The sequence below is a fragment of the Lonchura striata genome, chromosome 26, assembly GCF_050655825.1.
Source record: "Lonchura striata isolate lonStrDom1 chromosome 26, ASM5065582v1, whole genome shotgun sequence".
NCBI lineage: Eukaryota > Metazoa > Chordata > Aves > Passeriformes > Estrildidae > Lonchura > Lonchura striata.
The window spans coordinates 5,175,337-5,199,883 of record NC_140728.1 but is presented as its reverse complement, the minus strand read 5'-3'; the positions used below and the strand labels follow the sequence as shown (position 1 = coordinate 5,199,883).

The 24,547-nt window shown below is 61.6% G+C and overlaps 1 protein-coding gene across 18 annotated transcripts in view; it reads right to left on the bottom strand.

Annotated features, from left to right (window-relative positions):
• PLEKHA6 (pleckstrin homology domain containing A6) overlaps positions 1 to 24,547 on the bottom strand; it is a 62,187-nt gene that overhangs the window by 10,089 nt on the left and 27,551 nt on the right. For 6 of the 18 annotated variants that reach the window (XM_085561293.1, XM_085561294.1, XM_085561297.1 and 3 more), the window contains 16 exons: positions 16,554 to 16,634; positions 16,122 to 16,443; positions 15,969 to 16,041; positions 15,556 to 15,656; positions 12,395 to 12,570; positions 11,045 to 11,560; positions 9,544 to 10,033; positions 8,493 to 8,579; positions 7,788 to 7,841; positions 5,130 to 5,210; positions 2,476 to 2,544; positions 2,134 to 2,214; positions 1,307 to 1,456; positions 954 to 1,049; positions 302 to 413; positions 70 to 209 (listed from right to left, as the gene is read on the bottom strand). In XM_085561293.1, the coding sequence (XP_085417419.1) occupies positions 70 to 209; positions 302 to 413; positions 954 to 1,049; positions 1,307 to 1,456; positions 2,134 to 2,214; positions 2,476 to 2,544; positions 5,130 to 5,210; positions 7,788 to 7,841; positions 8,493 to 8,579; positions 9,544 to 10,033; positions 11,045 to 11,560; positions 12,395 to 12,570; positions 15,556 to 15,656; positions 15,969 to 16,041; positions 16,122 to 16,443; positions 16,554 to 16,634 (2,629 nt within the window). Of the gene's footprint in view, positions 1 to 69; positions 210 to 301; positions 414 to 953; positions 1,050 to 1,306; positions 1,457 to 2,133; positions 2,215 to 2,475; positions 2,545 to 5,129; positions 5,211 to 7,787; positions 7,842 to 8,492; positions 8,580 to 9,543; positions 10,034 to 11,044; positions 11,561 to 12,394; positions 12,571 to 15,555; positions 15,657 to 15,968; positions 16,042 to 16,121; positions 16,444 to 16,553; positions 16,635 to 19,264; positions 19,402 to 24,547 lie in introns of those variants that run through there. The other 12 variants (XM_085561295.1, XM_085561285.1, XM_085561288.1 and 9 more) reach the window with 6 other exon arrangements.

Here is a 24,547-nt window from a genome sequence, read left to right as displayed (position 1 = left end):
GGGGAGGCAGCTCCGTGGCCAGCAGCCCATCCCCACTGGTGACAAAGAGGGGACACCAGGGTCACTGACCTCGCTGGGACCCGGCTTGGTGGGCGATCCCTGGGAGCCGGAGATGAGGGAGAAGGGGCTCAGGGGGCTGGTGAGGCTGGCAGAGCTCAGGGGGCTGGCAGGGCTGTTGGAGCTGTACGTGCCCGAGGGGCCCAGCGCCACTGCGGAGGAATGAGATAATTACAGATCATTAAAGGTAATTAAAGATGATGATGGGGGTTTTCATCCCACTGAGCAGGACAGCCCCCCTCACCTCGGTGCTTGGCCGTGTCGGTGCCTCGGGAGGGGTTGTTCTTCCTCAGCCCCTCCATCACGTCCTGGATCCGCCAGATCTCCCTCTGGATCTGCCGGTTCAGCACCTCGTTCTGGACGGGGGAAAGGCAGCGCTCGAGGGGTCCCGGGGGCACCGGTGCCAACCCCAAACCGGGCTGAGCCCGGCCCCAAACCCAGCCACGGGAACGGGGTGGGGCTGAGCTGCCACGTCCAGGGATTTATCCTGCTGGAATCCCGGGATCTGCTCCCCACAGCCACGGGAACGGGGTGGGGCTGAGCTGCCACGTCCAGGGATTTATCCTGCTGGAATCCCGGGATCTGCTCCCTGAGCCCACCGGGGCTGGGGCAGCTGTGGGGACGCGGGGCTGCCACCCTCGCTGGCACCCAAGTGCCCATGGTGGCCAAAGCTGGGCAAGAGGGGTGGGCATGGAGAACCATGGGTGGGGGATTTCATCTCAGGGATGGCAGGAGAGTTGGGTGTCCAGGTAAAAGGTGACAGGGACACACACACACCTGGATGTGCAGGTTGAAGGTGACAGGGGACACTGTCACCTGGATGTCCAGGTTAAAGGTGACAGGGGACACACAGACACCTGGATGTCCAGGGTGAAGGTGACAGGGGACACTCTCACCTGGATGTCCAGGTTGAGCTGCTCCCAGAGGTCATCGTGCAGGGTGGACACTTCGCTCTCCAGGGTCTCGTACTCAGCCGTGCTGTTTGCCAGGGCCTGAGGGGACAGTGGGGGGGATCAGGGGGGTCTTTGGCACCCAGTACAGCCCCCCGAGCTGGGGAGGGGGTGGCACCAGAGGGGACAAGCTCCGAGGTGCCCGGGGCACGGCAGAGACAGAACCAGGAGCTGAGGTGGCACCTGGGGGGGTCACTTTGTCACCAGTGAGAGACTTGGATGCCCAGGCAGCCAAGGGGAATTCCCTGCTCGTTTTCCATCCAGGAAGGGACAAAAGGGACCCGAATCCCGCCCCTCACCGTGCTGGCCTGGGACAGCTCCACCCGGATGTTGATGAGCTGGTTCTGGAGCGATTCCTTCTTGTGCAGCAGCTTCTCCGGGTAGGCGGGCTGGCTGCCGAACATCTCCAGCTCCTGGTGTGTCCCCATCAGGGCACTCTCCAGGCTCTCCTGTGGGGACAGACGGAGACACGAGGTCCTGGCTGCTCAGTAACACACCAGGAGTCTCCCCCAGCTCAGAAATGTCCCCAGGCTGTGGCTGTCACATCCCTGGAAGTGGCCAAAGCCAGGCTGGAGAACCTGGGATAGCGGCTCAGGGGGGGAATGAGATGTTTTTAATGTCCCTTAAGCCAGGGGTGACAGGGTGACACACACACACACACCTGGATATCCAAGTTAAAGGTGACAGGGTGACACTCTCACCTAAATGTCCAAGTTAAGGGTGACAGGGGGATACTCTGACCTGGATGTCCAGGTTAAAGATGGCAGGGGACACACACACCTGGATGTCCAGGTTAGGGGTGACAGGGGGACATTCTGACCTGGATGTCCAGATTTAGGGGTCAGAGGGGACATGCAAACCTGCATGTCCAGATTAAAGGTGACAGTGTGACACACACACCTGGATATCCAAGTTAAAGGTGACAGGGTGACACTCTCACCTAAATGTCCAGGTTAAGAGTGACAGGGGGATACTCTGACCTGGATGTCCAGGTTAAAGATGGCAGGGGACACACACACCTGGATCTCCAGGTTCAACCCAAAGCCTCCCGTGGTGGCATCACTTCCTCACCAGGCAGGTGCCACCACCAGGTCCCCACGTGGCCACCTGAGGTGCCACCACGTACCTTCTCAGCCCGCAGCTGCTGCACCAGCCTCTCCTGCTCCCGCAGCACCTTGTTCTGCTCGCAGAGCTTCCCCAGCAGCTTCTGCGCCGGGCAGGGAAGAGAAAGGGGGAAGAGAATGAGAATCCCACTGGGATGCAGCCAGGATTGATGGGATTGATGGGGTTTATGGCTCTGGGGAGGCTTCCAAACTCCTGCTGTCATTGCAGGAACTTGGGGTGACACGGGACAAACTGGGAGATGGGACAAGACCTAAACTCACGGGAAGATTTATCCCTGAGGGGCACAAAGTGACCGGCCTAGGGGACAGGGGGCACGGAGAGGGGACAGAGGATTGGCTCTTACATCGGTGTCCTGCTCGCTGATCTTGTAGGGGTGCAGGGTGTCCCTGTAGGGCTCCGGGAACGGTGTCACCTGCAAGCAGAGCAAGCACTGAGCGCGGCTCCCCGCGGGATGCCCGGGCAGGAAGGGGAGGCAGCTCCCAGCCCCTCCCTGCGAGCCGGGAAAAGGAGGAGGTCGGAGCCGAGCCCTGGAGGCGATGGATGCTCCCCAGTGTGGGGCTCAGATTCAGTCAAAGAGTGAAATGGAGAGTTTCTATCCAGGCAGGAGCCTGGGAAAGAGCTGGAGAAGAATGTAAATAATTCTTTATCTCTCTTGTTGTTCACATTATTTACAGTTCAGTTCTATCACTGTGCGTCAAGCACTGTACACCAATGGGCTGAGTTGTTTTCACTTCAGGACCAATGGATTTGATCCTTGCAAAGCTCTGTATAAACAGCGGTGTATTTTGAATAAACCAGAGTTTTACTCTCAGTTTTTACCCATTGGACCAATGAATTTGGTCCTCATGGAGCTCTGTATAAAGAGCGGTATATTTTGAATAAATCAGAGTTTTACTCTCAGTTTTTTTTCCATGGGTCCAATGGAGTTGGCCCTCACAAAGCTCTGTATAAAGAGCAGTGTATTTTGAATAAATCAGAGTTTTACTCTCAGTTTTTTTCCATGGGTCCAATGGAGTTGTCCCTCACAAAGCTCTGTATAAAGAGCGGTATATTTTGAATAAATCAGAGTTTTACTCTCAGTTTTTTTCCATTGGTCCAATGGAGTTGGCCCTCACGAAGCTCTGTATAAACAGCGGTGTATTTTGAATAAATCAGAATTTTACTCTCACAGCCTTCTGAGTCAGAGTCCCTTCATTCCGTCCTGCCTCGAACACCCCATCAGCCGGGAGTCTCTGGGATGAAGCCACAACCTCTCCCCACTCATTCCCAGCGGGAAGGATCCAGGGACAAAGCTCCGTGCGGAGTTTGAGGAGCTGCCTCGTGAATCATTTACCAGCGGCACAAAGGCAGCGATGGAGCTGTAATTCCACCTCGGCCAAGTGGCAGCACCGATAAAGCAGCAGCAGGGCCTGTTTACCCCCGCCCGGCTCCTCCGTGAGTCATTTTCCTTTCCTGGAAATCTCAATTACTAATGGGACCTTCAGCAATTAAGTGCCTCCCGGAGCCGGAGATGAAAGGCAGGAGATAGGCAGGAGGGGATGGATATTGCTGGAAAGCAGAGAGGGCGCTTTGGAGCCATTTAAAACTCCGGGATGATGCAAATGGATCCGGATCTGGGAAATACCCGCGGGGCAGGAGGCACAGCCGGGCGGATCGGGATGAGGCGGCCTCCGGGCAGGGAGCCCGGCCAGCCGGAGGAGCATCCCCGGAGCTCCAGATTCACCCTCCAGCACATCCCTGCTGGCAGCAGATGCAAACAGGCGCATTTTTGTTGGAAAATCCCATCCAGGAAGTGCCCAGGGCAGCACAACCCAGGGTGGGCTCAATCCATGTGGCATTGTAGGGATGTCCCAGTGCTGGGGACAGAAGGAGCCTCCGGGGGTGGCGGAAAGGCCGTTCCCTGTCCCTGTTCCAGGAATTATTCCTGGTTTAAGAGCTGCATTCCTGTCACCCCACAACTTCTCCTTGAAAAACAAGGACGAGCCAAGCCCTGTGTGTCCGGGAGTCCCCGGGACAGCTCTGTCCCCAAGAATCCCTGCAACAGCTCTGTCCCCAAGAGTTCCCCAGGGATGCTCTGTCCTGAAAGGTCCCAGAGACAGCTCAATCCAAGAATCCCCAGGATAACTCCGTCTCCAAGAATCCCTGGGACAGCTCCATCCCCAAGAATCCATCAGGACAGCTCCATCCCCAAGAATCCCTGTGACAGCTCTGTCCCAAAGAGTCCCGGAGACAGCTTCATCCAAGAATCCCCATGACAGCTCCATCCCAGGATGGTTCCGTCAGAGAATCCCCGGGGCAGCTCTGCTGGAGAATCCCCGGGCCAGCTCTGTCCCCAAGAGTCCCCGGGACAGCTCCGTCCCCAGGAATCCACCAGGACAGCTCTGTCCCCAAGAATCTCTGGGACAGCTCTGTCCAAGAATCCCTGTGGCAGCTCTGTCCCCAAGAATCCCCGGGACAGCTCCGTCCCCAGGAATCCACCAGGACAGCTCTGTCCCCAAGAATCTCTGGGACAGCTCTGTCCGAGAATCCCTGTGGCAGCTCTGTCCCCAAGAATCCCCGGGACAGCTCCGTCCCCAGGAATCCACCAGGACAGCTCTCTCCCCAAGAGTCCCCAGGACAGCTCCGTCCCCAAGAATCCTGGGACAGCTCTGTCCCCAAGAATCTCTGTGGCAGCTCTGTCCCCAAGAATCCACCAGGACAGCTCCATCCCTAGGAATACCCAGGACAGCTCCGTCTGAGAATCCCCGGGCCATCTCCATCTCCACCCCAAGAGTCGCGGGGCAGCTCCGTGCCCACCTCGCGCTGCCCAGCACGAGGATTTGCCGGCTTGGGATGGCTCATGGATGGATTAGCAAAGCCTGGGATGGAGCAGCGCGTCCCCCGAGAGCGAGAGCGGGATGTGCCGGATGCCGCGGCTGCTGCGTGAGTGGCGATGGCAGGAGGTGACCCCGGTGGCAGGAGGTGACCCCGGGTGGCAGGAGGTGGCCGGAGCCTTACTTGCATGTAGAGCTGGGCCCTAGGGGAGGAGGTCTCCACCATCCTGTTCACCATAGTGATGAGGGTCTCGCTCTCGCTCATCTGCGGCACACAGGGAAGGAAAGGGCACAGGTCAGCGGGGACACAGAGCCTGTGCCAGCGGTGACAGATCCGGGAGCCCTCAGGATGCCAAGTGCCACCTCCCGAGATGGCCCGGGGGCTCCAGCCGTGGCCTCAGAGCTGCTGTTGCTCCTTTTAGCGCGCTTTTTTGGGGGGAAAACACGGATCAAACAGAGCCAGCTGGGAGCAGATGGCACAGACGGACACGAGCTCGGACAGGGACGGCAGCACGGACGGACACACGGACAGGCCCGGTGGCTCCGTGCCCAGCCGGGGCTGGCACGGCCCTGCAGATGAACTCTGGGTGCTGGGGTTGGGGACAGCATTGTCCCCGTTTCCAGGTGGCACCGGGAATGGCACATCCCTGCTCCACTCCACGGGACCAGGACTGTCCCCACGCAGCCAGCGGCGCCCGAGCTCCCTCGGTGCCCGGTGACAAAGCCGCTCAAGCTCAGACCCAGAGCAGGACATCCCAGGGAAGCCCTGGGCCAGCTGAAATCCCAAAGGTGACAACACTTTGTCACCAAAGCGGGGTGACAAAACCCTGCTGGGGCTGGAAGGAGAGAGCAAACAGAGCAGGAGATGTTTGAAAAGAGGCCCCTGACAGCGTCACTCCGAATTAACCTCTCCGGAGGCCGCTGCCAGAGGAGGAGGAGGAGGAGATGCCAAACCTTTTTAGGGAGCGTTTTAAAGAGCCGCGGAGAGGCTTTTCTTGCCGGGGAGCTTTTGTTGCAGCCAGAGCTCCTGGCCCCGCTCCAAGGTGGACACAGATCCGGAGATTTGCAGCCAAACGGGAGCAGCTCCCCCCGTGCCAGCCTGGCCGCGGCTCCTGTGCCCGGCTGAGGCTCCAGGCGCTGCCTGGCGCATCACTGGGGGCTGGATCCGCCCTCCCCACGCTCCTGGGATGGAGTCAGGGCGGTTTTCTCCTCCAAAAAATCGCTGGAAAAATCAGGGGTTTCCTCCAAAAACACCACGTAAAAATCATGGTTTCCTTTGCAGGGTTATCCTCAAAAAAATCCTGGAAAAATCAGGGTTTTCCTCCAAAAACACCACATAAAATCATAGTTTCCTTTGCAGGGTTATCCTCAAAAAAATCCTGGCAGAATCAGGGTTTTCCTCCAAAAACACCACGTAAAATCATGGTTTCCTTTGAAGGGTTATCCTCAAAAAAATCCTGGAAAAATCAGGGTTTTCCTCCAAAAACACCACGTAAAATCATGGTTTCCTTTGCAGGGTTATCCTCAAAAAAATCCTGGCAGAATCAGGGTTTTCCTCCAAAAATACCACGTAAAATAATGGTTTTCCTCAAAAATAAAAAACAAAACAAAACAAAACAAAAAAAAATCCTGGCAAAATCAGGGTTTTCCTCCAAAAACACCACGTAAAATCATGGTTTCCTTTCCAGGGTTATCCTCAAAAAAATCCTGGCAAAATCAGGGTTTTCCTCCAAAAACACCATGTAAAATCATGGTTTTCCTCAAAAAAAAAAAAAAAAAAAAAAAATCCTGGCAAAATCAGGGTTTTCCTCTGAAAATGCCATGTAAAATCATGGTTTTCCTTGCAGGGTTTTCCTCAAGAAAAATCCTGGAAAAATCAGGGTTTTCCTCCAAAAACACCACACAAAATCATGGTTTTCCTTACAGGGTTTTTCTCAAAAAAATCCTGGCGAAATCAGGGTTTTCCTCTAAAAACAATGCATAAAATCAAGGTTTTTGTTTCCAGGGTTTTCCTCAAAATAATCCTGGAAAAATCAGGTTTTTCTTCCAAAAACCCTAACAAAATTAAGGTTTCCTCCAAAAACTACTGGCAAATCTAGGATTTTCCTCCAAAACCCCTGGCAAAAATCAAGCTTTTCCTCCAAAAACCAATAGCAAAAATCAAGATTTTCCTCAATAAACCCCATTCAAAATAAAGGTTTTCCTCAATAAACCCTGGCAAAACCAATATTTTCCTCAATAAACCCTGGAAAAACCAAGATTTTCCTCCATAAACCCCATCCAAAACCAAGATTTTCCTCCAAAAACCTCTCCAGAGCCACCTGAGCGCTGCTGCCTTTGGGCTTTTGGTGCCCACCTGCACCAAACCCTTCACCCCCGAGGGGCCACCACATCACCACCTGTGTCCCCACAGGTCACCTGCCACCCCTGGCACGGGGGACACCCTGGGCAAAGGGTGCCAGCCTTGGGGACATCCTTGGGGACAGCCCAGCCCCGCTGGCACCAACCCGCGAGGTTCCAGAGCTGCCGCACCCCCTGAGCTCCAGGACAACATTTGGAATGTGCCCCAAAACCCCCAAAACTCCCCCCAAAACAACCACACAGAGGCACTGCCAGCGGCTGGAGGGGGGGGGTGACTTTTCTGCCGAGCCACGAGCGGCCCTACGGATGCGGAGGATGGAAGAAGCCGAACCAAAAATAAAAATAAAATGGAGCTGGTGCTGCTGGGATGCTGCTGGGATGGCCGGGAGGGGTGAGGATGGATGGCAGGAGGGGACAGGGACACACGGGGAGGGGACAAGAAGCAGCCGGTGAGGTGAGGCTGGCAGCCAGCTCCGCCTACCTGCTGGTCCAAATATTCTAGGTTTCTTTGCAACTGAAGGTCTAAAAGTTCATCCTACCAGGAGCCAGCAGGGCAAGAAACGAGCAGCGAAACACATAAAAGAAGAAGCAAAGCGGTTAGGGGCGGAGCCTGTGGAATGGCCCCCGGGCTGGGAATGCTGCTGGGAATGCGCCCTGAGGACCCTGGGCAGCTGATTTCGTATTTCTCTTTTTATTTCTAAGGAGAGCCAGCCTCCGGCTGCGGGCATGGATGGGCGGCATGGGTGGGCTGTGGTGAAGTTCAGGCTTCTCCCTCCTCTGGCGCTCCCGTGCCAGAGGTTTGGGATCTGCGGGGACCTCCCGGTGTCACCCCCCAGCTCCGGGAGGGGACACGAGGCGGGAGAACAAAGCAGCTGTGGCCAGATGTGAGGAAGCAGAGCGGGAGAGGTCTGGGGAGTGCTGGACTCAGCCAGGGACCACCCTGGGGTCCGAGGGTGTCCCACTGCTACAGAGGGGCCTTCCCATGTGGATTCATTTGGGAATGGCCAGGAGGGAGTGGAGACGCCAACGAAAAGCCCAGCTCTGACCCAGCACGCTGCCCCTGGAGTGCTCTGGTTCCTCCTTGGCCAGCGGAGTGAGGAGCCCCCCAAACTGCCCCGCGGTGTCCCCGGGGTGGGGTCTGAGCCCCCCGTCACAGGGTCACCCCCGGGGGACAGCAGGTACCTACCATTTTGTCGTGGATGCTGGGGGACGCCGGGAAGTGGTAGGGGTACACCCCGGCCGGGACGGGCCGCCTGTCACCCAGGTAATCGTACTGTGGAGAGAGGGGACCCCAGCCCCAAATCAGGGACACGGGGCAGGAGAGGGACAGGGGCATCGGCGCTCCCTGCCTGGGAGCACATCTTGGGCTCCCAAAGTTTTCCTCCAAAAACCACTGGCAAATCCGGGATTTTTCCTCCAAAACCCCCTGGCAAAAATCGTTTTTTTCCTCCAAGGTTGTCCTCCAAACACCACTGGCAAAATCATGGTTCCTCTAAACGCCCCGCATCATTTCCTCTAAAAACACCAAATCCCATGGATTCGATCCCATGGATCCCATCCCATGAATCCCATGGATCTCATCCCATCGATTCCATCCCATCCCATGGATCCCATCCCAACCTATACCATGGATCCGGTGCCATCCTATGGATCCCACCCATGGATTCCATGCCATCCTATCCCATGGATCCTATCCCATCCTGTGGATCCCATCCCATCCTATCCCATGGATCCCATCCCATATATCCAATCCCATTGCATCCCACGGATCCCATCCCATGGATCCCATCGCATCCCATGGATCCCATCCCATGGATCCCATCCCATCCCATGGATCCTCTTCCATCCCATGGAGTCCCATCCCATCCTGTAGATCCCATTCCATCCTATCCCATGGATCCCATCCCATGGATCCCAACCCATGGATCCCATCCCATGGATCCCATGGATCCCATCCCATCCCATGGATCCCATTCCATCCCATCCCATCCTGTAGATCCCATCCCATGGATCCCATCCCATGGATCCCACCCCATCCCATGGATCCCATGGATCCCATGGATCCCATCCAACAAACACAACCAGGGAACATTCCAGGGTGGCAGCAGGGATCCCAGAGCCCCCCACGCCCCACCCCACGGGCTCGGTGGCCCTTTGTGGCCGGGCCGCGCACACGAGGGGACACAGCGGGACACGGCCGCGCCCCATCCCCACCTCCCCGCCCCGCAGGCGCCCACCTTGGGCGAGCTGACGGATCTGCGCATCACGAAGGCGGCGGGGTCGGCGTAGATCTCGTCCCCGCGGGGCGGCAGCCGCTCGAAGCGGGCGCTGGGCGAGCGCACGGGCGAGTAAACCCTGGCGCGGCCGTAGGAGCCCTGGCTGGGCGAGCGCGGCACCGAGCGCGAGCGCGGCTGCAGCGACATCCTCCGCAGCGAGCCCGAGGCCGCGTCCACCTCGTCCAGGTAGCCGGGCGGCCCGGCGGGCGCCGGCAGCCACAGCGGGACGTCCTGGCGGCCGAAGGCGGCGTGGAAGGGACCCCCGTTGCGGAAGGAGTGGCGCTTGTCCTCCAGCGCCCAGGGCGGGCTGACGCGCTCGAAGGCGGGCATGGAGCAGATGCTGTCGGGGCGCACGCCCGGCGGGTAGTACTGGTACTCCTCGGGGTACTGCGGCGAGTAGGGCGAGTAGTAATCGGGCACCCGGCGCGACGCGGGGTAAAACCTGGTGGGGCTGGAGAGGGGGAGAGAGGGGTGAGAGCCGGGCTGGAGGTGGGCAGTGCCCGGGGTGGGCAAGGACAGCCCGACAGGAGCTGGCTCGGGTAGCGGGAATGCTGGATGGGCAGTGTTTGTCGTGCCAGGGGTTCCGTGCTCGTGGAATTCCTCCTGACAGGGGCTCTGGGAGCTTCCCCCATGGAATTCCTCCTGCCAGGGGCTCTGTGCGATCCTTCTCCCATGGAATTCCTCCTGACAGGGGCTCTGGGAGCTTCCCCCATGGAATTCCTCCTGCCAGGCCTCTGTGGGATCCTTCCCCCATGGAATTCCTCCTGCCAGGGATCTGGGAGCTTCCCCCATGGAATTCCTCCTGCCAGGGACTCCATGGGAGCTTCCCCTCATGGAATTCCTCCTGCCAGGGACTCCATGGGAGCTTCCCCTCATGGAATTCCTCCCTGGGATCTCATGGTGGCCTCCTCTCCTTGTATCCCTCCTGCAGGGACACTGAGGTGGCTTCTTGTCCCGGTATCCCACCTCCCAGGGACTCCATGGGAGCTTCCCCTCATGGAATTCCTCCCTGGGATTTCGTGGTGGCCTCCCCTCCTGGCATCTCTCATCCCAGGGACTCCACAGGAGCTTCTCCTCATGGAATTCCTCCTCTCTGGGATCTCGTGGTGGTCTCCTCTCCTCGTATCCCTCCTGCAGGGACACTGAGGTGGCTTTCTGTCCTGGCATGCTTCATCCCAGAGATCCTCTGGTGGCTTTCTGTCCTTTATCCCTCCTCCAAAGGACCCTCTGGCGGCTTCCCCATCCTGGCCTCCCTCCTCCCAGGGACCCCTCTCTACCACCCACCCTCCTCGATCCCACCTTTTTGGGACGTCCCACACCCAGCTCCGAGCTGGCACGGGGAGAGAAAGAAAAACGGGATTAAAATGCAGATTTTCAGACCCCTAGGAGGCCACAAAGCAGACGGGAAGAGGCCGAACATTCCCAGAGGAACCACCAAAGGAGCATCCTGGCGCGCCCTCACCTGCGCAGCTCCTCGGGGGCGGCGGTGGCGCGGCGCGAGTTCACCCACTGCTGCAGCTGCGTCATGGAGCTCTTGCGCTGGGCCACCTTCTCGGGGTGGGACCTGGGGGCGACGCCGCGGCGCTGGGCCCCGCTCTCGCCGTCACCCGCCGGGGGGAAGGCGGCGCTGCCCGGCCGGCTGGGCGAGGGGTACGGCCACCCGTTGGGCTGCGCCGGCCGCTCGGCGCTCGCCGGCCCCCGCGGCCCCTCGGGGTAGGGACTGCCCGGCTCCGAGGGCGGCTCCTGCCCGCCGAGGCCGTTGGCTTTGGCCAGAGGCTCCTTCTTGCCGTCCGCCCGCTCCGACGGCTTCCGCTCCATCTTCTCCGAGCCGCGGCCGTCGCCCTCGCCGCGGGTCTTGGCGTCGGGCTCGGCCTTGGGGTGCTCGCGGTGGGCGGCGTTGCAGTGCTGGTGGTGGTGGTGGTGGTGGTGGTGGTGGTGTTTGCTGGGGGGGATGTTCTCTGAGTCCGGCTTCTCGTGCCTGGGGGTGCCGACACACCACAGAGGGGTCGCCAAGGCCTGGCGGTGCCCCTGGGGTGGCCGGCAATGCCACCGTCCCTCCCTGAGCATCGCGGGGTCACTGATCCCTCAGCTCCCTTGAGTGTCACTCACACCCCAAAATGTCCCTGGGCTTGGAGGAAGGACAGCACCGCGTCCCCAGGAGGGCCAGGTTGGGTTGAGGGATGGCCAGGAATGCCCTGACCCTCCCTGAACCTTGTGGGGTCACTGCTCCCTCATCTGGAGTGTCCCTCACACCCCAAAATGTCCCCAGGCGTGGAGCAAGGACATCACTGTGTCCCCAGGGGGGCCGGGCAGTGTGGTGGCACTGACCTCTGGGTCAAGGGGTGGCCAGCGATGCCCTGTCCCTCTCTAAACCTCGTGGGGTCACTGCTTTTTTAATTCCCTTCTCTTACACCCCAAAATGTCCCTGGACATGGAGCAAGGACAGCACCGGGTCCCCAGGAGGGCCGGGCAGTGCGGTGGCACTGACCTCTGGGTCAAGGGGTGGCCAGCGATGCCCTGTCCCTCTCTGAACCTTCTGGGGTCACTGCTTCCCCAGTTCCCTTCTCCAGAGTGTCCCTCACACCCTCAAATGTCCCCAGGCATGGAGGGCACCATGTCCCCAGGAGGGCCAGGCAGTGTGGTGGCACTGACCTCTGGCTCGGGGGGTGGCTGGCAATGCCCTGTCCCTCTCAGAACCTTTTGGGGTCACCATTCCCCCATTTCCCTTCACTTACACCCCAAAATGTCCCTGGACATGGAGCAAGGACAGCACCACGTCCCCAGGAGGGCCGGGCAGTGCGGTGGCACTGACCTCTGGCTCGGGGGGATCTGCACGCGGGCGGCCTCGCCCATGGCCTGGATCCAGGACTCCTGCTCCTCCGTGTTCTCGGCGCTGAAGAAGTAGGTGCGGATGCCGGCGTGCTCGGCCTGGGGAGACAGGGGCTGCCCGTTACCCGCCGGCAGCTCCTGCACCCAGCACACCGTCACCTGTGGGGGCACAGAACGGGGAGGGACACAGACAGGGCATGAGAGCTCTGCTGCCGGCCCGGCACCAGATCCCACTGCCAGCCCGGCACCAGATCCCGCTGCCAGCCCGGCACCAGATCCTGCTGCCGGCCTGGCACCAGATCCCCCTGCCAGCCTGGCACCAGATCCCCCTGCCTGCCCGGCACCAGATCCCACTGCCAGCCCGGCACCAGATCCCGCTGCCAGCCCGGCACCAGATCCTGCTGCTGACCCGGCACCAGATCCTGCTGCCGGCCTGGCACCAGATCCCACTGCCAGCCCGGCACCAGATCGTGCTGCCAGCCCGGCACCAGATCCTGCTGCTGACCCGGCACCAGATCCTGCTGCCGGCCTGGCACCAGATCCCACTGCCAGCCTGGCATCCCATCCCACTGCCAGCCCGGCACCAGATCCTGCTGCTGGCCTGGCACCAGATCCCACTGCCAGCCTGGCACCAGATACTGCTGCCAGCCTGGCACCAGATCCTGCTGCTGGCCTGGCACCAGATCCCACTGCCAGCCTGGCACCAGATCCCACTGCCAGCCTGGCACCAGATACTGCTGCTGGCCTGGCACCAGATCCCACTGCTGGCCTGGCACCAGATCCCACTGCCAGCCTGGCACCAGATCCCACTGCCAGCCTGGCACCAGATACTGCTGCTGGCCTGGCACCAGATCCCACTGCTGGCCTGGCACCAGATCCCACTGCCAGCCTGGCACCAGATCCCACTGCCAGCCTGGCATCCCATCCCACTGCCAGCCTGGCACCAGATCCCACTGCCAGCCTGGCATCCGATCCCGCTGCTCCAGGGGGTGCCAGGAGGGCTCCTTCCCCTCCATGGAAAGCTCGGCAGGCCCCTCACGGCGGGGTTTTATCGCCCTTAGAGCCGCTGGATTTTTTATCCCCCTTGGAGTCACTGCCAGGGATTCTTTAGGGATTTTTCGGGAGCCCTCCTCCCCGAGAGGAGCAGCACCCCCATATTGGGGTGGCAAAGTGCCCCAGCAAGAGCGGCAGCAGCGGAGGAGCAGCGTCCATGCGGGGCGAGGGGGAAGGTGGTTTCTTGGCCCAGGAAATATTTTGGGAGGAAAAGGCTCAGTTTTGATCTGGTTGGTGCCCGTTCTCTGCCCAGAACCTTCTGGAAGAAGCCTTTATTTGAGGGCCTTTCTGAAACCTCCACCTTCCCCCTGTGGAAAGGGGTGGGGGAAAGCGAGGAGGAAGAAAAGGGAGGAAGCAGAGTTCTCCTCCTGAAAGAATTTCAAGGGTTCAGTCTATTAAAAAAGAAAAAAAAATGAACTAAAACAAAAAAAAATGAGGTCTGATTAAACCCCTCCCTTGAGTGTCCATCCTCCCCAGAGCATGCAGCCACCGTGCCCAGCTGGGGTCACCTCTCATGCACTTCTGGGAGCTCTGCAGGCAGAGGAAGAGGAGAAACCAAAGGGATCCACCCCTGGGTTAGCGGGAGCGGGGAGCAGAGCGAGCCCGGGGGTCCCCTCAGCCTCTGCATGCACCAGGAACACGAGAAGGTGGAACTCTACCTAGGTGGTGGTGGCTGGGTGCTGGCGTGGTGGTGGCACCAAGAAAAACCCCTCCTGTCCTGGCATCCTCGCCCGCCGAGGGAGGAGGAGGAGGAGGAAACACAGACACGGGGTCAGTGGGAGTGGGCTGGGAACCTCTCTGCCCTTCCCTGGACAAAGCTGTTCTCCCAAACCCAGGAGCTGCAGAGCTCGGGGTGTGGGCAGCAGCTTTGAGAGGTTTTCCCTCATCGGTGTCAGGCAGCAGGGATTTCACAGAATCATGGAATTACTGAGGCTGGAAAATCCCTGTGGGATCATCAAGTCCCAGCTGTGCCCGACCCCCACCCTGAGCTCTCAGTGCCACCTCCAGGTGCCACCTCCAGGGATGGGCACTCCAAACCCCCCTGGCAGCCCCTTCCAACCCTTCCCATGAGGAAATTCCTGCTGCTGTCCAACCTGAGCCTCCCCAGCACAGCCTGAGGCCGTTCCCTCTCCTCCTGTCCCTGTTCCCTGGGATGAGATCCCAAATCCCCCCGGCTGTCCCCTCCTGTCAGGAGTTGTGCAGAGCCAGAAATTCCCCCTGAGCCTCCTTTGCTCCAGGCTGAGCCCCTGCCCAGCTCCCTCAGGATTCTCCAAAACCTTCCCAGCTCCCTCAGGACTCTCCAAACCCTTCCCTGGACACCCCCAGGTCACAGAAGGTGACACCAGTGTGGGCACAGGGCACACCCCATGCCAACCCTCCTCCCTAAACTCCACTCAGCTGAGCCTAAATTCAGGTTTAAGTGGGGACAGCTGCACAAAACCCTCAAATCCCTCCCTTAGACTGGGAAAAACTCGGGAGTGCCATGTAGGGACCCCAGCCCTGGCTCTGGACACGGGGAGGGGACACTGGGACCGACCAGGGAGTGTCAGAGCACCCCGTGACTGCGAGCAGCTGGGCCGGGGAAGGTGCCCGGCGGTGCCAAAGAGCACCAGGGAAGCTCAGACCCTGCCAGGGACGGATGTGGGGCAGCAGCAGCCCCGTCACCTCTCCCTGCTCCGCTCTCCAGCCCCACAGCAGCCGCGGCTGGGCTCCCCCGTTGCCGGTGACAAACGGGGCTGGCACTGGGGACAGCTCCGAGCCCGGCTCCGGGAGCAGCCGCTGGGGACAGCAGCTGTGGGGAGGGGAAATCGAGGCAGGGAGAGGGGTGGGAGCACCCAGCAGAGCCCTGCAGAGGGGGTGGGGACCTCGGGGACACTGCTGTGTCCCCGTTTGCCCAGCAGAGCAGACCTGAAGCCACGGGGGTCACCGCAGCGTGCTCCATGCCCCGTCACCAAGAAAGCCACAAGAGCAGCGGGGACCCTGCCAGCATCACCAGTGCCACCGCAGTGCCACGCCAGTGCCACGCCAGTGCCACGCCAGTGCCACACCAGTGCCACGCCGTCCCCTGCGAGCCCCGGCAGAGGCACTGACCTTGAACGTGTGCTTCCTGCTGATGTTGTCCGAGGGCTGCACGGCGGCCACGCGGAAGCTGAGCAGGGGGATGCTGCCCAGGATGTTCTCCTCCTTCTCGTCTGGGGGCGAGTGGGGCGGGTGAATCCCGGCGTTAAACCCACGGAGGGACCCCCGGCACAGCCCGCCCCGCCATCCCCCGGCTCCGTCCCACCTGTGGGATCGGCTCCCCGCCTGTTGCTGCTCCCGCAGCTGTGCCAGGCTCACAAACAACCTCCTCAATTATTGATGCGAGCCCGGGAGCTGCCAGGGAGGCGGGGAAAACTCGGCATGAGCCCCTGGGCGCGGCGAGCAGCGGCACAAACAGCGGGAAGAGCCCGGGGCTTTGTGCCGGTGGCCCTGGGGGTGGCCACGGGCCCTGGGGGCCGCCGTACCTTTGTAGTAGAAGAGGCACCGATCCACCAGCACGAACCAGCGCTTGTTCCACTGCTTCACCCCCGAGCTGGCCTGCGGGAGAGGGGCGGTGAGGGCGCTGCGGGCGCTGCCGGGGCTCTGCGGGGCCGGGAGGGGTGGCACGGGGTGGGTACCTGCTTGTAGAGCCACCCGCTCTTGGTGACGGCAGCGTTGGGGTTCCTCTTCATGGAGTTGGAGCGCTTCCCGAAGGCGATGCCCTTGCGCGATGAGCGCGGAGCCTGCGCGGAGCGGGAGGAGATGCTCAGCGCCCGGGGCTGGGCTGCCCGATTCCTCGTCCGAGCTGGTGGCAGCCGTGCCACGCCGTCACCCGGGGCACTCACCCGGCCTCCGGGGCGCTCCGGGGGCACCTCGGCCACCATGGCGTGGTTGGGCGGCTCGCTGGGGACGGTGGCCGGCCGCTTGCCGCCCGCCTTGCTGGACATGTCCGAGCTGGGTCTGTGCCGCGGGAGAGGGGGATCAGCGGCCCCGTGCTCCTGCAGCCCGCTGGGGTCGCCCCCCAAGCGTTCCCAGCCCCCCCAGCCCAAGGGGATTGGGAGCCGACCTACCTGGGCAAGTCGAGCCTTGAGGTGTCCTCGGGGAGCTGTCCCGTCACTGGGTGCAGGAAGGTGTTCCGCCTTTCATTGTGGCTGTGGGGACAGCCATGGGGTGGCTGTTAGGAGTTCCTGTGTCCCCCACAGAGTCCCCGTGGCACCCACAGACTCCCCGTGGCACCCATGGACTCGCCATGGCACCCACGGACTCCCCATGTCCCCCACAGAGTCCCCGTGGCACCCACAGAGTCCCTGTGGCACCCACGGACTCCCCGTGGCACCCACAGAGTCCCTGTGGCACCCACGGACTCCCCGTGGCACCCACAGTGTCCCCGTGGCACCCACGGACTCCCCGTGGCACCCACAGAGTCCCCGTGGCACCCACAGAGTCCCCACGTCCCCCACGGACTCCCCATGGCACCCACAGAGTCCCCGTGGCACCCACGGACTCCCCGTGGCACCCACGGACTCCCTGTGGCACCCACAGAGTCCCCGTGGCACCCACGGACTCCCTGTGGCACCCACAGAGTCCCCGTGGCACCCATGGACTCGCCATGGCACCCACGGACTCCCCATGTCCCCCACAGAGTCCCCGTGGCACCCACGGACTCCCCGTGGCACCCACGGACTCCCCGTGGCACCCACAGAGTCCCCGTGGCACCCACAGAGTCCCCACGTCCCCCACGGACTCCCCATGGCACCCACGGACTCCCCGTGGCACCCACGGACTCCCCGTGGCACCCACAGAGTCCCCGTGGCACCCACGGACTCCCCGTGGCACCCACGGACTCCCCGTGGCACCCACAGAGTCCCCGTGGCACCCACAGAGTCCCCACGTCCCCCACGGACTCCCCGTGGCACCCACGGACTCCCCGTGGCACCACGTTTGCTGCTGTGTTGGTTCCATGCCAACACCAGGCTTGGCACCGGGGCTGGCACCCCCTGCCCCGAGCACGCCCCTAATCCCAGATTTAGGACCCTTCACATCATCACAGAATCATTTGGGTTGGAAAACTCTCCAAGATCACCGAGCCCAGCCGTTAACCCAGCAGCACCAAGGCGTGTCCCCAGGTGCCACATCCACTGCATGGGACACCCCCAGGGGTGGTGAGCAGAGCCCGAGCCCCCCGTGGTTGTCCCCTCCTGTCAGGGATGGCCACAAGGTCCCCCCTGAGCCTCCTTTTCTCCAGGCTGAGCCCCTTCCCCAGCTCCCTCAGCCACTCCAGCCCCTTCCCCAGCTCCGTCCCCTTCCCTGGCCACTCAGAGATTTCATTCAAGTGCCCAAATCAGGGCCGTGGTGGCCGAGCCGCCCTCCCCGCTGCTGTCACATCCCAGCTGTCACCACGGCCACACTCGCAAGTCGCTGCAGCAGCAGCAGCCATGGCCCATCCAGGGCTGTGCCTGCAGCGATGTCCCCAATGTCACCTCCTCCCCTGGCTGCTCTCGGAGCCATTTCCAAAGCACCTCGAGGCTTTGAGTGGGGTCACCTGGGCATGGGGGCTGAGTCCCAAACACCAGTCCAGGACCCCTCAGACCCCAAAACCCACCCCAGAACCCCTCAGACCCCCAACACCAGCCCAGGATTCCCAACACAAGGAGTTCTCCTCCCTGGCACTGGAGTGGCAGCAGCAGTGGCACAGGGCTGTCCCTGTGGGCTCAGTTGGCACCTCGCACCAGGTCCCTGTCCCATCCCATGGAGATGGCACTGCCAGGCCCCCCAGACCCCCTCCCACGCCGCTTCCCGGTGTGCCCAGGGGGAAAGGACGAGGTCCAGGGCTCCATCCCAGGAACTTTGCACCAGATCCCATCCCCTCCTTCCCAAACCCGCCGGGCACCGGGACACGGAGCCACCCCCGTGCCAGCAGCCCCAGCATGCCACTAACTCCTCCTGCCAGTCAGCAAAACGGGGGAAGTTTGAGCACGAAAACGCCGCTGCCAAGATCATCTCATCCCATCTCATCCCAGCTCTGGAGCCATTAACTGCTGACACCCCAAAAAGTGCTGCTGCTGCTGAGCTGCTGCCCCTTGCAGCCCCCACCCCCTGCCAGGTCCTGATCCCTCCAGCAGCATCTGAAAAACCCGGGGATGTGCGTGCACCCCACAACTTTTGGGGTTCGCTCTCCAGACCATCGCCCAGTGCCCGGCTGGTCTGGCCGGAGTCACCCCCAGTGCCGGGGCGGTTCTGCCCCAGGGCTGGAGCTGCTCCCGGAGCGTTTCCCCCGCGGCGGTGCCTTCGGAAGGGTTCAAATCCCGGGAATTGGGGCAGGTCCCATCCCCGCAGCGACGCTGCCATGCTGAGAGAGCAGCACCCCGAAAGCGCCAAGCGTGGGAGGTGGGCGCTGCCAGCACCCACCAACCCCTCTGGACCCCACGCCGGGGGTGCCCCCATCCCTTCCCACCACCCCGAACCCCACGCTGGGTGTCCCCCCCCAATCCCTGCAGGTCTCTGCGAGCAGGACACCCCCATTTTGCAGCCCCCCTCGGCTCCTCCTGGCACCCACCGCGCTGCCCGCCCCCACCCCAACCCGCAGCCCCCGGGAGGAGCCGGAAAGCTCCGGGAAGCAGCGCCCGGGGCTGACCCCGCTCCAGAAGTCGCCGGTGCCCATCGCCTCCCAGCACTGCAATGCAGCAGCCACTGCCCGGATCCGCTGCCCGGGCCGGGGGTCCCGCCCCGCCGGCTCCCCGCGGCTCCCCCCGGATCCCCCCAAACCCCCGCGGGCTCCTACCTCACCCTCCGGTCCGCCCGAAACTTCAGCATGGTCCCGGGGGCCCGCCCGGCTCAGCGCCCGCTCCCGGCTCCCGGCATGGCCCCGGTGCCACCCCGGTGCCACCGCGGGGCCCCCGCGACAGCCCCGCGTGGGCGCGGGGACACGGGCGGTGGGCTCGGGCTGTGCCCGTGCTCTGCCAGCCCCGCGCCCCGCGGCATCGGCGGTGCCGGAGCTCGGGGGGCTCCGGGGGGCTCCGGGGGGCTCCGGTGGCTCCGGTGGCTCCGGTGGCGGCGGGGTTGGGCGGTCCCGGTGTGCGGCAGCCGGCGGGGAAGGCGACAGCGGGGACAAACAGCTCCCGCTCGCCTCGTCCCCGCAGAGGAGAGGCGAAGGGCAGCGCGGCACAGCCGCCTCCCCCAGCCCAGGTGCGGAGCCGGGGAGCTGCTGGTGGCAGGGGAAGGGCGACACGGGCAGATCGGGGGGCTCCGAGGGGCTATGGGGGGCTCGGAGGGGCTCAGGGGGGGTTCATGGACACCCCCAGCCCCGCAGGGCAGCGAAGGGCGGGTGTCACAGCGAGGGAAGCAGCCGCGCTGAGCTGAGCTTTGTCGCTGCCCTGGATTCAGGGACTGCGTCCCTTCCCCCTGCTTGTGTCCCCAAAGCATCCCCGGGTGTCCCCAGAGCACCCCCGGGTGTGTCCCCCTCCTCCCCGAGGCTGTTCCTTCCCCAGGGGACACCGGGAGGAAATCGCGGGGACCTGGGTGGGCACAGGCACCAAACGGCGGGGGAGAGACCCCGCAGAGTATCAGCACCCCCAAAACCACCCCGGGGAGCCCTTGGGAACGGGCAAAATCGGGATTTGGGGTGAACCACGCTGCGCCTGGACTTGGGGAAGAGAATGCAAAACCCTCAGGGCAGGGCGGGCAGAAAATCCTCGGGCGGGAGGGAGGAAGGGATGGGGCTGACATCGCCAGGAAAGCTCCAAAGAAGGAAGCGGAGCACGGGGAGGCCGCCGGGCTCCCTCCCGCACGGCCCTGCTCCCGAAAATCCCGGGAGCCCCGCGGGAAGCTGCTCGGCACCGCATCTTCCTCCCAAAAATCCGGATTGAGCCCCTTTGGGGCGAGCTCAGCGCCAGTGACCAGCCCAGGGGTGTCCCCGCTGCCCCTCGGGTGGCACCAGTGGTCCCAGCCCATCCCAGAATGTGCCAACGGTGTGGCACTGACAAAACTGATCCCAAACTAAACTAAACACAAACTAAACTAAATCCAAACTAAACTAAATCCAAACCAAATCCAAACTGGACTAAAGCCAAACTAGACTAAATCCAAACCAAACCTACTAAATCCAAACCAAATCCAGACTCAAACCAAATGCAAATCGAACCAAATCCCAATCGAACCAAATCCAGACCAAACTAAATCCAAACTGAACCAAATCCAAACAGAACAAAATCCAGAGCAAACCAAATCCAAATTGAACCAAATCCAAACTGAACAAATCCAGACCTGAACCCAAATCTAAAGCAAATCTAAACTGAACCAAACACAAACGAAACTGAAACCAAACCAAATCCAAACTGAACAAATCCAGATCTGAACCAAATCCAGACTAAACCAAACCCAAACCTAAATCAAATCTAAACCTGAACCAAACCCAAATCTAAAGAAAATCTAAACCCGACCCAAACCCAAATCTAAAGAAAATCTAAACCCAAACCAAACCCAAATCTAAAGAAAATCTAAACCCAAACAAATCCCAAATCTAAAGAAAATCTAAACCCAAACCAAATCCAAATCTAAAGCTAATCTAAACCAAACCAAACCCAAACCAAACTGAAACCAAACCAAATCCAAGTGAAACAAATCCAAACCAAGCCAAAGCCGAAGCCAAACCCACCAAATGCACCTTTTTAGGGCACGGGGCACACGGGCTGAGGCACATCCCTGGACAAACTGGCACCACAGCGGCCACGGGCAGCACCAGCCTCATGCCAGGCTCTGAGCAGTGGCAAATGTCCCAGTGCCACCTGTCCCCTGTCCCCAGCGGTGACTCAGCTGCTCCTCCATCGCCACCAGCCAAGGATCCGGGGCAAGGTCCTCCAACGGCTGCGGGCGCTGCCAGCCCGCCTGGGTGACAATGCCAGCAGCCACCCACGAAAGCAGCTGGGGGCTTTGAGAGGGGTCACCTGGGCATGGGGGCTGGGAAAACCCTGGACCCCAAACACAGCCCTGGGCCACCCAGACCCCAAACACCATCCCAGGGCCACCCAGACTCTAAAAACCATCCCAGGGCCACCCAGACTCTAAAAACCATCCCAGGGCCACCCAGGCTCCAAACACCATCCCAGGGCCACCCAGACTCTAAAAACCATCCCGGGGCCACCCAGACCCCAAACACCATCCCAGAGCCACCCAGGCCCTAAAAACCATCCCAGGGCCACCCAGGCCCTAAAAACCATCCCGGGGCCACCCAGACCCCAAACACCATCCCAGAGCCACCCAGACCCCAGAAACCATCCCAGGGCCACCCAGACCCTAAAAACCATCCCTGGGCCACCCAGGTCCCAAACACCATCCCAGGGCCACCCAGGCCCTAAAAACCATCCCAGGGCCACCCAGAGCCTAGAAACCATCCCAGGGCCACCCAGAGCCTAAAAACCATCCCAGGGCCACCTAGACCCCAGACACCATTCCAGGGCCACCCAGGCCCTAAAAACCATCCCTGGGCCACCCAGACCCCAAACACCATCCCAGAGCCATCCAGATCCCAAACACCATCCCGGGGCCACCCAGACTCTAAAAACCATCCCTGGGCCACCCAGGCCCCAAACACCATCCCAGAGCCATCCAGATCCCAAACACCATCCCGGGGCCACCCAGACTCTAAAAACCATCCCGGGGCCACCCAGACCCTAAAAACCATTCCAGGGCCACCCAGGCCCCAAACACCATCCCAGAGCCACCCAGACTCTAAAAACCATCCCTGGGCCACCTAGACCCCAGAAACCATCCCAGGGCCACCCAGACCCCAGAAACCATCCCAGGGCCACCCAGACCCTAAAAACCATCCCAGGGCCACCTAGACCCCAGACACCATTCCAGGGCCACCCAGACCCTAAAAACCATTCCAGGGCCACCCAGGCCCCAAACACCATCCTAGAGCCACCCAGACCCTAAAAACCATCCCAGGGCCACCCAGAGCCTAAAAACCATCCCAGGGCCACCGTCCCTGCAGGACACGATGGCCACAGCCCCCCACCCCGTGGTTCCCATGGGAGCGGTGCAGGGAGGGCAGGCGGAGGCTGAGGCCGAGCCGGGTGCCCTGGGAAGCGGCCGGGCTGCGGTGCCAGCCGTGCCAAGCCGGGCAAAGTCCTCGGCAAGGGCGGCCGGCAGCCCCCGCGGGCCGTGCGCGACATTGGCGGTGGCACTCGGGGACACGCTGGGGTCGGGGGCGCGGGGGGGACAGTGGGAGGAGCTGGTGGGGGGATGGAGGGCTAAATATAATTATTCATAAATAATACAGCCAGGATGAGAACAGTCCTCTCTGCTAGCCGGACAATGCCCCTGCCTACGGATGGGTCCAGGGGTCAAGTGGACGGTTCCATCTTACCCTCCAAAAGATGCACGGTTCACCCTGCACCTAAAACATCAAGTGCCTGTGACCCCATTGGCCCGAGCCTTGTTCCAGCCCACCTTGAAGCCCCCTGAAAAGGGGTCTCCGAGGGGCCACACTCTTGGAACCTCTTCCCCTTGGAACTCCCCCTCTCCTGGAGCATCCTCGTGTCTCTCCCCTCTCGCACCCTCTCAAGCCTCGCCCCGTGCTGGGTCTGGCAGCTCGGGGCAGGACCTTCCTCCATCCCCAATAAACCTGATTCCCCAAGAGCAGCCTGCAGAGACCTCATCTCCATCCATCAACACCGTCCCAGCGCCCACAATCGCTACAGAAGGCCGGGAGTGGGGCAAGGCCGGGGATTTCCAGAGAACAAAGCGGCTGCTGGCGGCCAGCGCGGCGGGGAGGGCGAGTCCCCCGCTGCCGCGCCAGCTGGGGTCGGGGAGAAGCACAAAAAGCAGGAAAAAATGCACCGGGAGTTTGTGTTTTTTATCTCCCTGGAAACCCCGGCTCCATCCCAGGCACGGCCCGCGGGGCTGCGGCCAAAAAGCGCCGCTGCCGCTGCTGCAGGGGTTTGGAGAAGGCAGCAGCGCCCTGACCCCATGGGGGACATCTGGGGAGGGTGACAGCGCGGAGCAGGGCAGAGCGGTGACAGTCTGTGCCCTGGCAGCTCTGGTGTCACTCCGTTGTCCCCTCGTGGGGACACAGCTCCAGTTCCTTGTGCGTGGGATCACCAGGATCCCGGAGCCAGCATTCCCAGCAGGAGCCACCATTCCCCCATGGAGCCACCATTACCCCATGGAACCACCACTCCTACCTGAAGCCACCATTTCCAGCAGGAGCCACCATTCCCAAATGGAGCCACAATTCCCAGCAGGAACCACCACTCCTACCTGGAGCCAGTTCCACCCAGTGCCACCATCCCCACATGAAGCCACCATTCCCAGCAGGAAGGAGCCACCATCCCCACATGGAGCCACCATCCCCAAATGGAGCCACCATTCCCAGCAGGAAGAAGCCAACGTTCCCAGCAGGAAGGAGCCATCATTCCCAAATGGAGCCACCATTCCCAGCAGGAAGGAGTCAACGTTCCCAGCAGGAAGGAGCCACCATCCCCACATGGAGCCACCATTCCCAGCAGGAAGGAGCCAACGTTCCCAGCAGGAAGGAGCCACCATCCCCACATGGAGCCACCATTCCCAGCAGGAAGGAGCCACCATCCCCACATGGAGCCACCATTCCCAGCAGGAAGGAGCCACCATCCCCACATGGAGCCACCATTCCCAGCAGGAAGGAGCCAACGTTCCCAGCAGGAAGGAGCCACCATTCCCCACCTGAAGCCACCATTCCCCACCAGTGCCACCATTCCCACTGGGAACCACCATTCCCATCACAACCTCCGAGCCGCCACCCGGGCTCGCCCCTGGAGGGTTGGAACTCTCCCTAAGCTCTTCGGGAAGCCGCTTCCATGGCCGGCGATTCCTGTCCCGAGCAATCCCCGGCACCAAAGGAGCGCGGCCCCAACCCCTCCCGTCCCCTCGCCGGCCAGGTCAGGTCAGGGGATTACGGCAGCGCCGCTGGGAAAATCCTGCTGGGACAAATCCCCAGCACCTGCCCGAGCCACGCTCACACCCAGGTGCTGAGGGTGCTGCTGCTCCTGCCAGCTCTGCTTGTCACCACCCCCGGGCCACCGGCTGC